Source organism: Meriones unguiculatus, chromosome 7 (genome assembly GCF_030254825.1).
Source record: "Meriones unguiculatus strain TT.TT164.6M chromosome 7, Bangor_MerUng_6.1, whole genome shotgun sequence".
Classification (NCBI taxonomy): Eukaryota; Metazoa; Chordata; class Mammalia; order Rodentia; family Muridae; genus Meriones; species Meriones unguiculatus.
This window is the reverse complement of record NC_083355.1, coordinates 76,909,163-76,926,703: the sequence shown is the minus strand read 5'-3', so window position 1 is coordinate 76,926,703 and position 17,541 is coordinate 76,909,163. Positions and strand designations below refer to the sequence as shown.

The 17,541-nt window shown below is 37.7% G+C and overlaps 1 protein-coding gene across 4 annotated transcripts in view; it reads left to right on the top strand.

Moving 5' to 3' along the window:
- The window catches only part of Sos2 (SOS Ras/Rho guanine nucleotide exchange factor 2), an 86,725-nt gene that overhangs the window by 63,441 nt on the left and 5,743 nt on the right, over positions 1-17,541 (top strand). For all 4 annotated transcript variants that reach the window (XM_021650932.2, XM_021650931.2, XM_021650930.2 and 1 more), the window contains exons 14-21: positions 1,540-1,762; positions 4,130-4,249; positions 4,382-4,544; positions 8,073-8,190; positions 10,240-10,412; positions 12,881-12,997; positions 14,909-15,170; positions 16,308-16,349. In XM_021650932.2, coding sequence (XP_021506607.1) covers positions 1,540-1,762; positions 4,130-4,249; positions 4,382-4,544; positions 8,073-8,190; positions 10,240-10,412; positions 12,881-12,997; positions 14,909-15,170; positions 16,308-16,349 — 1,218 coding nt within the window. The remainder of the gene's footprint in view (positions 1-1,539; positions 1,763-4,129; positions 4,250-4,381; positions 4,545-8,072; positions 8,191-10,239; positions 10,413-12,880; positions 12,998-14,908; positions 15,171-16,307; positions 16,350-17,541) is intronic.

The window sequence follows — 17,541 nt, the reverse complement described above, 5'->3', positions numbered from 1 at the left end:
TTAAAAAAAATAAACTAGTTATTATGTTTAGAAACCTGAAATAATACTTAGGATAATTGCTATCTGCTCTAAAAAATCTTGCATGTATCTGGCACCATCTGAAGTTGTAGAACCTTGCTTTCTCAAGTGCTGTCTTTTGTTTTCCATCAGCATTGGAGACTGAGCATGGGGTCTGCTGAGCAGTAGGCATATCCAGCCCCTTGGAAGTTTTGAGAACACCTCTTTTAAAGAAGTGAAAGGCTTTTTTTTTTTTTTTTAATATTTGTGGGCCAGCTTGCTGCTGTTTCAGAGGACTCGAGTCCCGTTCCCAGCACCCATCATGATGCTCACAGTTGCCTAAGCTCCAGCTCCAGACTATCTGATGCCCTCTTCTGGCCTCTGTGAACGCCTGAACATACATGGTATACACACACACACACACACACACACACACACTTTAGCCCTCTGTGAATACCTGAACATACATGGTACACACACACACCCTCTTCAGGCCTCTGTGAATACCTGAACATAACATGGTATACACACCCTTCCCCCCTATACATACCCTCTTCTGGCCTCTGTGAACATCTGAACATACGTGGTATGTACATACACACACACACACATACACATGTATGCACATATTAAATTTTTTTAATAATCTAGAGACTTAGAATTAATAAATATCACAAAAAGAAAGATGACCAGATACTCAGTATTAGAATTAGACTAAGTGTGTATGTCTCTGGTTTTGAAAAAGAAGTCTAGGGAATAGATACACATTGCAAATAGTGCTAGGTATGAAATTGAAAAAAAATACACCCTTGGAAAAAATATAGAACAAACACCACAGGATAAGTAATTCAGTTTCTTCAGCAAATAAATTGCAAGCATTTTGAGTGATAAAAGAGGAACCTGTATATTAGAGAAACTAATACATTGACTAATTGTCATGTTCATATTCTTTTTAAGTTTAAGTGTATTTATTTATGTGTATGGCTGTTTTGCTTCCATGTATGTCAGTGTTCCATGAGAATAGGGCATTGGAATTTTCTGGACCTGGAGTTACAGAATGTTGTAGGTGCTTGCTATTGAGTCTGGGGCCTCTGGAAGATCAGCTAGTACGCTTAACCAATGAGCCATATCTCCAGCCTCTGTTCCTTTTAAAAACAAGTCAACTATAGGAAGATATCTGAAAGTTAAATGTTAATACTATAGACCCCATTTTTCAGACAGATTCCAACTCTTGAGTCCATAGTTGGTCAAAAACTCTAAATCCCAAATGCCGGTATTATAGACATGTGCCACCACACCCAGCAAACTGATGTCTTAATGTCTTCAAATGTTTTGCTGGTATTAACGTTTAACTTTCAGATACTCAGCAATGGTATTGTGATTGTTTTGGAGTTTTAAAAATCATATTCTTAAATATGAATAAAATGATAAAATATCTTGTAGTTGTTGAAGCCAGGTGATAGTTAATCTTGCCGTTTGCAGTTATGTTTGTCAAGTAAAGGACATTTCTGTTCATTTGTTTTGTTTTGTTTTTTACCCTAGGGAAAGCTATGAAAAAGTGGGTAGAGTCCATTGCTAAAATCATCAAGAGGAAGAAGCAAGCTCAAGCAAATGGGATAAGCCATAATATTACCTTTGAAAGCCCACCTCCACCAATTGAATGGCATATAAGTAGACCAGGACAGTTTGAAACATTTGACCTTATGACACTTCATCCGATAGAGATTGCACGGCAGTTAACACTGTTGGAGTCTGATCTCTACAGGTTGATAGTTTTAATTTCTTTATATTTAAAGAACTCTGGATATACTTTTTACCTGCCTTCAGAATATTTTGCCAATTATTCATGAGTGTTTAAGAATAACTGTGAGGCAACACAGTGAAAGGAGAGGACTGAGACCCCTCCAAGTTGACCTCTGACCTCCTCCCATGTGCTGTAACACGCACACTCTAGATGTGTGTGTGTGTGTGTGTGTGTGCGCACACGCGCGCACGCGCGTGCACGCGCGCACTTATTTGTTCTTCTGGGTGGCTGTTTTTGTTTTACTATGTAGTGGCTGATTAAGCCTAATTAGAGACAGCAGTCCCTAATGACAAGAAAATGAATACTTCCAGAGAATAGCAGCTGTTTCCAAGGCAGTATTCCTGTCCTACCCCTCATACTTCCTAGATTACTTTCATCTGAGGGTAGTACAGGCAGTCGGTATGGATGTGAGGTTCTTGGCAGATAAATGAATTCGAGATAAGTCTTTTTCCCTTTCACTTACAACCCAGGCTCCAGTGACTACTGTAGATCATGTAGGTAACTGCTCTATTGACAAATAAGCCCCTGCCATGATTCTATGAAAACCTTTCTGAATCCAGAAGTCCTCTTCTGTATCCTAGCGGGGTGTGGTGCTATAAGCCTGTCATCCCAGAAGTCATGAGGTAGAGGGCAGGAGGATCAAGAGTTCAAGGCCAGTTTCAGCTTCATAGAGCAACTTTAGGGCTGACTTGAGCTATATGAAGCCTGGTCTGAAAAAAAAAAAAGTAAATTAAAAAGTACAACTATGCTGAAGAAGTTATCTTCATCAGGAGATTTTTTTAAATTAATTAATTATGTGTAATGGGTAGTTTGCCTTTGTGAATGTTGCTTCTGGGAGTCACAGACACTTGTGAGCCATCACATAGCTGCTGCAAATTGAACCAAGGTCCTCTGGAAAAACAGCCAGTTTTAACTCCTGAGCCATCTCTCCAGCCCAGCAGCTCTTGTTTTTTTTGTTGTTTGTTTTTTAACGCTTGCACAGGGAAAAACAAGGCTATATAAAGGTCAATGCTCTGGAGATACAGGAAAGAATCAGAGATAAACTCTCTCATTAGAATTGTGTCTGTGGTTGGCACTGGCTGTGCTATTCAGAATCTGACCTTTAACACGCCACCGAGTGTTTATAAACAGCTCATTAAGAAGGTCATGCTATTTAAGTAATGTGGAATTACTTAATGTGGAAGGTAGTCTTTAAAATAGGTATGTGTTGTGATTTGTGACAGGTAGACAGGAACTTGTTAAATGAGGCAACAAAGTGTACTGTACTGAGTAAAGTTGTCTCATGAATGAATGTGATATCAGTTAAAAAGTAACATGGGTGTCATTTTTTAAAGCATATAGTTCCATGTAGACATGCTTTTGTGGCATAGACATGTACTTCTTGTTATGTGGTTTGTTTGATAGAAGAAAGGTAACATACAGACATTCGTATTGTATGTAAATTTCTAGTGAAATAATAGTTCTAAGTAAGAAAACGTATTCTAAAAAGCCAGGCATAGTGGCACATACCTGCAATCCCAACCCTTAGAAGGCTGGAGGGAAAAAAGTAGGAATTCAAGGCTATATTCTGATACAAAGAGAATCTAAAGCCAGTGTGGACTGCATGAGTGCCTGTGTAAGAAAACAATATGTTAGCAAGTACTGACAAAACTGTTAGCAAGTGTTCATTCGTTTTCAAGACTACTGCCCGAAAAGCATTTTTTAATTACTGACAACTGTAGGACATTGATGGCAGTGACATTGGCTAGTTTTTAAATTATGTAATCCTGACTCATCAATGAATTAATCTCTTCTGGTTTTTATTTTAAGCATTTTAAAATATGGATAATAATCACTGTCCATGGACAGTAAGAAACATCAGAAAAAATTGAAATTCCTAGAATTCTCCCTAATTACTGTTCTTCATTACCCCCTAGAAATTACCGTTACCCAGAGCTTGATGTTTACTCTTCCTCTGATTGTCTTTTAATTTAGGTTTCTGTGTGCACAGCCCTAAGTAATACAAAGTATTAACTGTAGATCTTAAAGCCACATATATTTATGATGCCACATTGTACCAAGGTTTTTATTTAGATTATTTTTGATATTTGTTCAAGCTGATGTCTAGTTCAATTTACTTGTTTTAGCCACTGTATAAATTCCATTATGATGATTCTAGTTTTTTCTCCTGAGTGATAAAACATTTTTCCATGTTTCTGGCTGATTGGGTCTGTTTCTACATGAATGAAGTAACTTGCTCATGTATATTCAGTTTATGTTGGAAGTGTTTAGATAATTCTGATACTAATCTTTGTATGGTGAGCTGTATTGATTGTTGTTGTTCTTCAGGAAAGTCCAGCCTTCTGAACTGGTAGGGAGTGTCTGGACCAAAGAAGATAAAGAAATAAACTCTCCAAATTTATTAAAAATGATTCGCCATACAACAAACCTCACTCTCTGGTTTGAAAAGTAAGTTTTCATTTACTTAGTAGTCATAATGTTTAGTCAAATTTCAGCTAAAACTCTGGCTTTATAAAGAAGTTTCTTGTTTTCTAAGTGAAGTAAAGAAACTTTTCTAAGCCATGAATATTTTATTTTTAGATGCATTGTGGAAGCAGAAAATTTTGAAGAACGGGTGGCAGTGCTCAGTAGAATAGTAGAAATTCTGCAAGTGTTTCAGGATTTGAATAATTTCAACGGGGTGTTGGAGATAGTCAGTGCGGTCAATTCAGTATCGGTGTACAGACTGGACCACACATTTGAGGTAAGTTTTAGCTTGAATATTTCTTCTTTTTAGACAGCAGATGAAATTAACAGAAGAAATTACTTTTACCTACTTTTAAGCATTTTTTTTTTTAATCTGTCCTTTCAGCCGGTCACGGTGGTACACACCTATAATCCCAGCACTTGGGGAGGCAGAGGCAGGTGGATCTCTGTGAGTTCAAGGCCAGCCTGGTCTACAAAGTGAGTCCAGGACAGCCAAGGCTACACAGAGAAACCCTGTCTTGAAAAAACAAAAAAATAAAATAAAAGTCTGTCCTATCCCGTTAAATACAGAGGTATAATTATTAACGTAGTAATGTATCAGGATATATACTGGTAAGTGTAGACTTGTTTTCAGTGACACATTGATAGTCTCATAAATGGCAAAGAATTTAAGTATATATTTAATATATAAGTGATTTCTTATTTACTTTTAATGTGTAGTCAAAGAGATAACCCTTTCTGAAACCTAAAATTATTTTATTTTAAATTATAGATTGTTTTATTTTAAATCGTGAAGTAATAGTTAATATTTCTTTTATAAATCTTGGGAGATACAGAAGTATGCGGATTTTTCATCTTTTAAATTAAAAAGGGAACATCATAATGTATATAGATACCTATGACATGCAGCTTATTTTTATAAACATTGTTGGTTTGTCTCAACAAGGTTTGTTTTTTTTTCAGTGGCTACATAGTTTTCTGTCTTATGGGTGAATTACAATTTAGCTTGTTATTCTATTGGGAACAATTAAGTTATTTCTGATTTTTGTTTGGATATATAATTTATCATGGACCATTAATTAATTAATTAATTAATTAATATGTTTGTTCATTCACTTGTTTGAATGTCTCTATGTAACCCTGATTCTTTCCCTAGAATCAGTTTATGGAGACAAAAGTCCTGGGTCAGAGTGTTTTTTTTGGTTTTTCAGATTTTTGATACTTTTGCCAAGGAGTTTGCCTTGAACATTACTATATTAAATTTTTACAGATTTCATCAGCCAAAAAAAAAGTTGAAAATTTTTATCATATTGAAAAAACCTATGGTTATTATTTTAATGTATTTATTAGCCACTTTCATATTTTTCTTTATGATTTATCTTGTCATGTCCTCTCATATTTCCTTATATTTGTAATTTATTTATATCTATGAACATTTTAGTATGTTAGACATTAAAAACAAACTAGCTATGAACCCCAAGTTTCTATATCAAGTGAACTCTCCTCACTATGGGTTTTCACACCTACAAAGTTTCTCCCAAGTGAGGTGAAGGTTGGAGCTCCGGTGTATTATCAAAATGTTGTCTTTAGAAACGTGGGCTCTTATCGTCTCTGAAAACCAGTCTCGCATTATATGTTAAAAGTGAAACCAGACACGCCGTTAGATCAGAACTGTAGAGAACAAATACTCTTCTCAAATACTGCCGACCGGTAGGTCACCGGGATGCAAACCTGGTGATTCTGGCATAGCCACAGTAGCAGGAAGCTGTAGACCCTGGGGCCTCTCAGCTGGATGGTTCACTGTGTTTGCTGCACCTGTAGGAGGGTGGATATTCAGCTGAAGATGAAAATTGAATAGGGTCTTTGCATATTCCCCTGGAACAATATTTGTGTTGGTTTGGAGGGGGGACATAAGGAAACTTCAGAATGACTAATTTCATTTTTATGTAACAAACCTAAGCCTTGCAGGGATCTGAATGTTCATGGGCCCTGCCTCTCCAGCACTGAGATTACAACCAAGGGCCATGACACCCCGCTTTTTATGTGCCTGCTGGCCTCAAACTCAGGTCCTCATCCTTCATAGCAAGCACTGTACTGGCTCAGACGTCCCTCAGGCCTAGTTGTGCTTTGTGATGTTCAGTGTAGCAGATCCCACGGTCCTAGTCTAATGTTTTGTCTTTTATTAAATCTTTATTGACCCTTAAGGCCCAAAGCAGGAAGAGTAAGAGTTAAAGGCAAGCCTTCAGTGTACTAAAGGAAAGAAAGGAAGGAAGGAAGGAAGGAAGGAAGAAAGGAAGGAAGGAAGGAAGGAAGGAAGGAAGGAAGGAAGGAAGGAAGGAAAAAAAAAGGAAGATCTTTAATTTTGTTGGAAATCCATTTTGTATATGGGGTGAGCTTGGGCTCTGATTTTAATTTTTGTTCTATATGGCTGCTCAGTTGCTCTCATACATTTATTCAAAGTTCATTTTTTTCCCACATTGACCTGTTAAGCCTTCTGTATCATAAATTGGGTGTATATCTATGGGTTTGTTTCTGATCTATTTTTAACCTATATTTTTCCTATGCTGCATATCTAAAATATTTAAAGTAAAATATCTAAAATGCTTTAGAATCAGTTTAATTAAAAAAAAATCTGAAGTTTACTAGGAGTTGTGTTTAGCTTTGTAAGTCACTGTGAAAGAGTGACAGTTTTATAGTTATGAGCCCTCCTAACCTACACCAGGAATGTGGTGTATCTCTGTTTATGATTTCATGACAGATACCTTCACTCTATTGTTATCTATATTGGAATCTTTTAAAATTATTACTTCCTTTTTGGTGAAAAATTTTTATATCTAGAAATACAGTTGAGTTTTGTTTGGCTTTTATGTATAGCAAGATTGCTAAATTTTCCTGTTAACGCTCTACAGCTACATTTGGGGCTCTTTCCCCCAGGGACAGTCAATTATGACTTTTGGGAATAGTGATAGTGTTCCCTGATCCTTTTCCACCCCTTGTCCATGTTGTCTGGGAGTTCTGTAGAGTATTAAATAAAGCTGTTAAGCAGCCACGTGTGATGTGATGCATGGTTCTCAAGTGACATGTTTACTGTGGGTCTGTGTGTATTTGTGCTTATGCTCATTGGATTATAAACTAATGTATGTCCAGTGAGAAAAATACAGTAGTGAGATAAAAAAGAAACGCCTCTCTTTACTTCATTCACTAGAGTTTCTTCTAGTTTTCTTACCTTCCTACATGTGTTTACTGCTAAGATTTACCCTCAACATCAAAAACACCTTTTAAAGAACAGTTAGTCCTGAAGGATTGTAGTTCTTTGTGACACTGTAATTTACACCTAGATGATTAAAATGATCAAAATAAGGTCCTGAGGGAGAACTTTTAAAGCTTGTAAATCTTCTAATTTATAGAAGAAAGAACCCAGATTCTTAGTTTTCATATTTATAGATAAAAAAAAATAGAAAAAAATCATTTTTAGCAAATGTCCAAAGAAATAAGACTACTCAGAATCTTTTTTTTTTTTTTTTTTTTTTTTTTTTTTTGAGACAGGGTTTCTCTGTGTAGCTTTGGCTGCCCTGGACTCTCATTGTAGACCAGGCTGGCCTTGGACTCAGAGAGATCTACCTACCTCTGCCTCCCAAGTGCTGGGATTACAGATGTGCGCCACCACGCCCAACAAGACTCAGAATTTTTTAAACCAGTTTAAGTATTTGTCAAATTCTATAAATTCTACGGTTCTATATTCTTATGGATCTTAAATATGATTGGATTAAATGCAAAGTTTATATTAGTATTCTATGTTTTAAAGGCATTGCAGGAGAGGAAGCGGAGAATTCTGGACGATGCTGTGGAGTTAAGTCAGGATCACTTTAAAAAATATCTAGTAAAACTTAAATCCATCAATCCACCTTGTGTGCCTTTTTTTGGTAAGTTATAAAATATGAATATATTTTTAAGATGAATGTGTTGTAACAAAACAAAAAACAGGGTCTTTCTAGATAGATTGTCCTTTTGTAATCATGCCCATAAATACATACAAATTTATTATTTATCTGTATTGTTAAAAAAGGTAAAAAGTATTTCCTTGCCTATATAATGAAGATCAAGATAACTGCATCTTTAAATTGTTGTAAGAATTTAAAATATTTTATCTGTACTACTTAACACAGTCTTGTGAGGACTTTTATGAAGTTCAGCTATTTTTATTTATCTATGTCACATCTGCAATGCGTGTTCATTATTATTATGAAAGTGCTTTTACAGAGTCTTTATAAAGATTTTTTAAATTTTCTAAGCATTTTCATTTATTTATTATGTATACACTGCTGCATGTACCCCTGCACACCAGAAGAGGGCGCCAGCTCTCGTTATAGATGGTTGTGAGCCACCATGTGTGGTTGCGGGAATTGAACTCGGGACCTCTGAAAAAGAAACCAGTACTCTTAACCTCTGAGCCATCTCTCTAGTTCCTTTATAAAGATTTTTTTTAAACTCAGAATTACATTCCTATAAGTTACATTGAGCAGAGATTTTTAATGTGAATCTTAAGTATAATTATGCATAGTAGTAAATACACATTCTGAGAAAAGCTTCATTAGGTGTTCTCTGTAGACAACAGAGAGCACACTATCCACACCTCTGGGGAACAAGCCCGTCAGTTAACATGATCGCTTTGGAGTTGTTTTCTTTGTTGTTATTTTTTTTGGATGAAATTTTGACTATTGAATATTTGAATGTTGGTCTCAAACTCCTGGACTCAAAGTTATGCCTCAGTGTCCCAAATAGTACCATTGTGCCAAACCCTTGAGGTAGCCTTGAGACACGATAAATGTGAGGTATTTGAGCTGGTGTCATCGTAACACAGCACACTGTTCTACAGAAAACTTTTTTTCTTATAAGTAAAATTACACCCTAAAATCATGACAAAACTCTCATATGACAAATGCATAAGCCATAAGGTAACTTTTTGTTATCCGCTTGCTGTAGTTGTATGTATTTTTTAATAGGATGGGTCAGCAGCAGTCCGTGTGTCTATACCGGAGTCACCAGAACCCCGAGTCCTGCACCGTGCTGTACTGTGACAGCAGCTGCAGCCGTCTCCTCAGCTCACCCTCATTTGGGGGATAGGGTTCCGGTGATTGATCTACAGCCCGGCCCTTTATTGTAATTTCATGGGATCACTGTTGTCTATTTTGTCCATGGTTCAAACATAATCATGTGGCACGTGCCTGGCTTCACTAATGGAATTGGACTATTATTTAAATAAAGGTTGTTTTTTTTTTTTTTTTTAACCATAGCACTGTTGATTGAAGTTGAGAGGAAAACATTTTTGTTGTGAAGGGTTGATAATCACATTGTAGGATATTTAGCAATCTCCTGGCCTCCTGTTCACTAGAGACCAGTAGTACCCCAAACTTGTAATTACCAGAAATGTTTAAAGATATCCCCAACTATCCTTTCCATGACAAAATTGCCTTTAGCCAAGAACCACTAATTTAAGTGAATTAGTAATTATACATAAAAAGGGATTAGAACCTTTTTTTTTTTTCTAAATGATAAGCTCAAGAAGCAGTTGGTCTTACAGTTTTTTGGTTTTGTTTGGTTTTGATCTTATGGTTCTTAAGCAAGATTGCTTAATTTGTTGATAGCCACTTAAAGATCATTGGCATTAAATATTTTAAGTCTAATCTTAATACATTTGATGAGACTTTAACACACAGGGTTTGGATATACTTAGCTTGCTTGCCATTTCTTAGAACAGTAGCCTTTAATTTTAGTCGAGGGTGGTCTTCATTTTCTTCATGTTTTAAACTGTGTCACAGATTGTTAATAGAGAATCACTTCCGTGTCTGGGAGTTTTGCCTTTTTGCTTCCAGAGGTGGGACTGCTGGGTCAGCTCCACCAGGTCAGTTGCCTTCCCAAATGATTGATTAAACGAGACCAGTCTTAAAATAACTTCAGATATTTTTTGCTAGGAATCTACTTAACAAATATTCTGAAGACTGAAGAAGGGAACAATGATTTTCTAAAGAAGAAAGGGAAAGATTTGATCAATTTCAGTAAGAGGAGGAAAGTGGCTGAAATTACTGGTGAGATTCAGCAGTATCAGAACCAGCCTTACTGCTTACGGACAGAACCCGAAATGAGGGTAAGTATTTCCTTATTTATCTTTGAAGAAGATGGTGTTACGTCCTATGTAGTCGCCAAGAAGTCTCACAGTGATGCACCTCCCTCTGATTGCCCCTGAAGTAAGCTACCCTTGGGCTAGCAGGGTAAATACCACTGCACTGTACTGCTGCACTGTGGCTGACATCCCTGCTGGGCACCTTCTCCTGGGAGGCCTGCCTCTTCGTGCAGCAGCTCAAGCAACTCTTCCAAAAAGTGAGAGAATGGAACATCCATGCAATAAAATAAAAACCCACTGCTCCTGCTATAACTGAGCAATAGCCATTTTAGATATTTCACATCTACCAACATAACACTGAACCCCTTCATGCGATTACTGTGAAGGATTTGGAGAATAGTAGGTATAATGCATCACAGATGGTTTTTTAACATTCTGTCAGGGTTTCATTTTGAGTAATAATGTTTAATATGGATTATACAATACCACAAAATACGGGATAAATTCTAAATGAATAAATTATAATAGCATGTTCAGGTAAATGAGTTTTACTGTGTTGTACTTACTTGAGGTTATGAACGCATTGTGACTGTCAATCACTAGTCACAATGAAACTTGCACTAAGCTTTAGACTGAAGTGGATAATATAGGAACTGCAGAGGCCATCTTTAAAGAAAATGGCGCTTAGCTGCTAGCAGTTGCCTGTTTTATCCCTTTCTTTTAATCATTAGGCCTGCAGGAAAAAGGAAATATATTCGTAAAGAAAGCCCAGGTTAGAGTCTGCAAGCAATTTCCTACAGAAACAATGTTGTGCTGTAGTTGAGTACACTTGAACTAGTACTTTTCTCATTTGTGTTTCAGAAACATCAGCCACCATGTTTCTGTGTCTTCTCTGTGCTTCTTGCCACCGTTCAGAGCAAATCTACCTTTCTTAGAACTGAGTCAAAGTAAATTTAAAATTAAACAGGCCCAGGCATAGTGGCTTATGTGCATAATCCCAATAGTTAAGAGGTAAACCTAGAGGATCAGGAGTTCAAGGCCATCCCCTGATAGATAGATAGATAGATAGATAGATAGATAGATAGATAGATAGATAGATAGATAGATAGAGGCTGTTCTAGGCAACATAAGACCCAGTCTTTAAATTGGTAGATAGATAGATGGATGGATAGATAGATAGATAGATAGATAAAATAGCCATTCCTTTTTCAAACCATAGTTAACCAGTTTAAATAATATTGGAAAATAAAGCAAACATTGGGAAAATGAAGAGTACATCTGTTACAGCTTTTTATAAAGGATAAAATTACTGTTGCCTGATAGCATCTTAATTTAGCAAAGTGGAATCCAAGAAGAAATTATATGTTAATAATATAATTTTCTGACATTTGTAGAAGGCCTGAAAATTTAAAAATCTCATTTTACCTACTGTTAAAGTTAAAACCCAGTGTCTGCTTTTGTATGTGTTCCTAAACCCCATAAAATTCAATAAAGCTAGCCAGCTGGGCACATGCATGTGATCCCAGCGCTTGGAAAGCTGAGGCAGGAAAGAGGAGCCTGGGGTTTTTTGAGACCCTGTCCCATAAAGAAATTAAATTAAGCTAAATCTAATAATTGGATTCTGGTGTTTATGTTTTTTTAAGAAAGCATAAGAAATGTATAGAAAAGTTTGTGTACAAAGAGTTTATCATTATTAGCATAACAGTGAATACCAGTGTGGGTGAATGTATAGGTTAGTGAAATCAGTCCTAGGACATGCTAGATGAGTAATAGCATTAGCATTCATGTATTCATGCAGATAATAAAGTTCAGAAGATGGTGAAGTCCCCCATCAGTGAAATAACTGCTCCTCTTCCCATTTGAGCCATATCCTTAGCCCAAATCATTTTATCATTTGTAGTTTTAAAAACTGAGTTGCAGAGCTAGAGAGATGACTCAGGATTTAAGAGCATACACTGCTCTTCCAGAGGACCAGAGTTCAGTTCCCAGCACCCGCATCAGGTGGCTCGTATCGTCTGATAACTCCAGCTCCAAGGGAGCCATGGGCACCAGCACTCATGTGTGCCCACCCACATGAGCGCATGCACACACAGACACACAAACTGTTTTTTGGCATTTTTCTAAATCATCTCAATTTTCTACTTAAAACACTTATTATTTAAGCTTAGAATATATGCTTGTAGAAATTTTTTTGTGTAAACAGTTTTTTGGTCTTGGAGGGTAACACAGAAAAATGTAAAGCTATAATTGTTTTGTAAATTAGTTTTGAATATACCTTAATCCAATTCACTGCACTTTTTTGCTTATGTACAACACACTGTGCTTTTCAGCCATAATCGTCACTGTACAGTCCTGCTGCAAATCCAGAGCAGAAGGAGCAACCTCTATGACCGTCTCAAATACTGTGGTGTCTTGTTTCAGTGTTAACGCGTTCAGGATCTGATTTTAGTAAGACGTAAGGTGCATACTTATGTGTATGTGTTTAATTTTAGAGATTCTTTGAAAACCTCAACCCCATGGGGATTTTATCTGAAAAGGAGTTTACAGATTATTTGTTCAACAAGTCACTAGAAATTGAACCCCGAAACTGCAAACAGCCACCTCGATTCGTAAGTCCATTGTAATCATGGAAGGTTTTCATGTTCTTAAAAATACTTTCAGTATTTAACAATCTCTTCTCTTAAAATTGCTATATAACCAATAGCTTTTTTAGTTGTTGTTTTACTCTACAGTACTATTCTATTTCCAAAATTATGTACGCAGGGTGGGGGTGGGGCACAGAGATAATGAGTGCTTACCTAGCATGTACAAGGCCCTGCGTTCACTCCCTAACATCACAGAAAAGAAAATAATAATACTTAGCAGAAAATGCCAACTTTTTTTTTTTTTTTTTTTGAGACAGGGTGTCTCTGACTGTCCTGGACTTACTCTATAGACCAAGCTAGCCTCAATCTCAGAGATCCACCTGCCTCTGCTTCCTGAGTGCTGGGATCAAAGGTGTGGACCACCACTTCCCGGCTTCAGATGTCAGCCTTTTGATAGAAACTAATATAAAAAAAAGTACTGGATATAAAAACTAGATCCACATACATACTAAATATCCTTCATCTTAGTATTATTTACTTACCTGTCCATTTTTGTACCTCCTGATGTAAGAGGAAAGGTATAATAAGTGAGGCCCCAAAGCAAGTATCTGGATGGAAGAAACAAAGAGGCCAGGGAAGGAACTCAGGGCTGCATTGTGGGGCGCCTCTGGCACCACTGTGGCTCCTGCCGTTGGTTCTGCAGTTACACAGGAGAGCTCCCTCTCACTGGAATGTGCTGCAGTTCATAGGTGTTCTGGAGATTTGCAGTGACAGAAGCAAGAGTGGAAAACCAATCTAAGTATCCAGAAGTAAAACTAGGTGAGGGAACAAATAAAAACCATCAGAACAGAGCTGTCTGTGATAAAACGGTGAGCTAGGTGGTCATCCCGTCCTCATGATAGTTGTATGAAACAGATTGTTTCCAGTGCTAGGGATTGAACCCAGGACATGTATGCTAGTAGGCAAGTGCTTTTCCACCTGAGCTACACTGCATCCAGCTGTGACGTAAATCATTTCATCATTTATAGTGTAAAAACTGAGGCACAGGGCTGGAGAGAGGGCCAGAGGTCAGCTCCCAGCACCTACCTCAAGCAGCTGGCGTCTTCATGTGACTCCAGTTCCAGGAGATCCATGGACACCTGAATTCATACGTGTACACACACTCCTAAGTAAATGTAATAAGAAATGAATCTTTTTAGTAACTGAGGCTCAGCAGAGTAAGATAGTTTCCAGATGATGCAGCTGAGTGTTACTCAGGTTTTCTGATTCAGAATCCCGTTCTTTCATTGGGTTATCACTCTTCGGGTTTTTTAGCATAGTAGAGCAGGAAGAACAGTAGCACTTTTTATGAAGTTATTAAAGACTAGTGTAGGGATTGTTCATTTGCTTAAGGTCTGGAGAAAAATTCTTCTAAAAGACGAAGTACACGTAACATCATGTTACATACATTCTGTTCCCAGGAAACGTTTGTGAAATTAACATACAAGTGGTGTAATAGGGAAATTTAGGATTGAGTAGTTAGGAGCAAAAAAGTTGCTTACACAATTATTTTTAAGAATTTTTAATCTCAGAATTATATTTAAAAAAGTTTACTTATCAAGTGCATGATTATCTAATCAAGTCTGGAAATTACTTCCAAAATCCCACAGACTGCCCTTGAAGATAGTGATTTTTATCACACTCTTTAAACAGTGTGCTTTAAACCAGGGCAAGGTGGTGCACGCCTTTAATTTCAGCACTCAGGAGGCAGAAGCAGATGGATCACAGTGAGTTTGAGGCCAGGCTGTTCTACAAAGAGAGCGCCAGGAAAGCCCAGGCTGTTAACACAGAGAAACCCTGTCTTGAGAAAACAAAATAACAAAAGAATGCACTTAAAAATAAACAAATTACCCACATGCTAGTGCTATTTTAACTATAGTTATTTACTTTTCCCAGCCTAGGAAATCAACCTTTTCTTTAAAATCTCCTGGAATAAGGCCCAATGCCGGCCGCCATGGCTCTACCTCAGGCACTTTACGAGGGCACCCGACGCCTCTGGAAAGAGAACCGTATAAGATAAGCTTTAGCAGGATCGCTGAGACGGAGCTTGAATCAACAGTGTCAGCACCAACGTCTCCCAACACACCGTCCACCCCACCCGTGTCTGCTTCTTCAGACCACAGTGTGTTTCTAGACGTGGACCTCAGTAGTTCCTGTGGTAAGAATCTTAACGAAACGTCTTGGTAAGAGGAGGAGTTTGTGTTTTGAGTAATTGGTTTCTTCTTCCCAATTGGAGAACTCTGGAACCTTTTGTTCCTGTGTGTTGTGGTTGGTTTGAATTGTCAGCCTGACACAATGTGGAATTATCTGGGAAGAGAGTCTTCCTGAGGGATGGTCTAGGTTAGGCTGGCCTGTGAGCATGTCTGTGGGGAATTGTCTTTATGACGTGAACTGAGGTGGGAAGACCTGACCTCTGCAAGTGACACCACTCCTCAAATGGGGTCCTGGGAGCTCAGGAGGCAGAGGCAGGTGAATGGATCTCTAACTTCAGAGCCAGCCTAGGCTACATAACAAGTTTCTAGCTTGCCTGGGCTACATTGGGATATACTGTCACTTAGAAAAAAGTGGGAGTGAGCTGAGCAGAAGCATACATACACTGCTCGCTGTCCCTGACTACGGGCTATAACCTGGAACTGTGAGCTGAAATAAGCCCTTTCTCCTCTGAATTGCTATTGTAAGGATATTGCTGCAGCAACAGGAAACAAAACTAAGGTACTGTGATGGTATGGAATGTGGCATCTAAAAGAAAAAGTGGTAAAAAAGCAAAGCAGCTAGGCAGTAGTGGCGCACATCTTTGATCCCAGTACTCGGGAGGCAGAGACAGCCTGGTCTACAGAGTGAGTTCCAGGACAGCCAGGACTACATAGAGAAATCCTGTCTCGGGGGGAAAAAAAGAACAACGTATTATTTATGCATTGTGTGTGTATGTTTTCTAATTTATTTAGTTAACAGAAGGAAATGAAAAAAGATTGTGATAGAGAAGAAATCAGGCTATAGAAGAAAACATTGTAGGTACAATGAAGATGAGGCTCATGTTACAAACTAGCAGGACAGAAGGTGTGTTATCTGTATAGTGCATTTTACTTTTGGGGACACGGGTTGAGACAGGGTCTCTGAATCTATGTACCCTAACTTTCTTACTGTATGGACAGTCTGACCTCGAACTCCCAGAGTTCCACCTGTTTTTGTCTTCTGAGTGCTAGGATTAAAGGCATGTGCTAGTGTATTTTTTTTCTTTAAAAAAAAAAATCATCCATGTTAGCTTCCTATTCAAATGAAGTTTTCTTTCTAATAGGCAGCAATACCATCTTTGCTCCAGTCCTCCTGCCACAGTCAAGTAAGTAAGACATAAGTTGTTACAGTGAGATGACTACAAAGATCATAATCTGGTTTATTGAAAGTGTGTTTTCATATGGGGGGGGGTTTAACAACGTTTAAAGAATAAATGAAAGAAAAGTTTTTTCTTTTTTTTCATCCTTCCCTCTTCCTGTTCTCCTCCCCTCACCCCTCTACTCCCAATCCTCACCCCACCCCTTCCCAGGCTCCACAGATGCTAGGCAATTGCAGTACTGAGCTGCATCCCCAGACTAAAAGAAAATATTATAAATAGTCTGAATCACTTACAACTTGGTACTGCTTAAATTTTGTTTTAATTATTTTAGTCTATGTCTTAGAGCCTGTCTGAACTTGAACAAACTACTTCCCATCTTCACACTTGTTAGGGATCAAATGAAGTAACTACAGAGAACACCTAACCTATTTCTTGGCCTAGGATGTAGAGTAAATCCATCTCAGTTGCCTGACTTGAATCACTTCTAATTTATTTCTTCAGAGAAATGATACAGTCAGCTCTTCATGTCTGTAGCTTACCTATTTGCTTTCAACCAACACAGACTGAGAACATGGTTAGACCAACAATGGTTATGCATGTACTTCAACATGCACAGGCCTTTTGCTATTGGCATCATTCCCTAAACAATAGTTTATGTAAGAGTTTACATTGTGGTGCGTAAGGTAAGTAAAATCTAGTGACAAAGTTACAGGATATATACATACACGATACCATTTTATTTAAGAGACTAAAGCATCAGTAGATGCTTAATACCCCTGTAATGTCATGGAACCAGCTGTTAGATACCAAGGGACAACTGTACTAAATATTTATCAAGTTCCCAAACTAGCCTTTCTTTGATCACTTTTTTTTTTACATCTTATTAAATCATTAAGTTAAAAAAACCTATTCTACCATTCATATTTCATAATTTATTACCTAAGTATTAATTCCTTTTTAAAAATTTAGTGTATAAGGTGTGGGTGCATGGTTATGTGGGTAAATGTGTATGTGTACACATGCATGTAGAGGTCAGAGGTCAACCTCGGATGGCATTCTTTGGGAGCTTTATGAGTCAGGATCTCTCACTGGCGTGGAGCTCATTGATGAGACTGGACTTGCTGGCCAGTGGACTGCAGGGATCTACCTGTTGCTATCTCTCAAGTTCTAGGTTACTATGCCTGCCGCCATGCTAAAC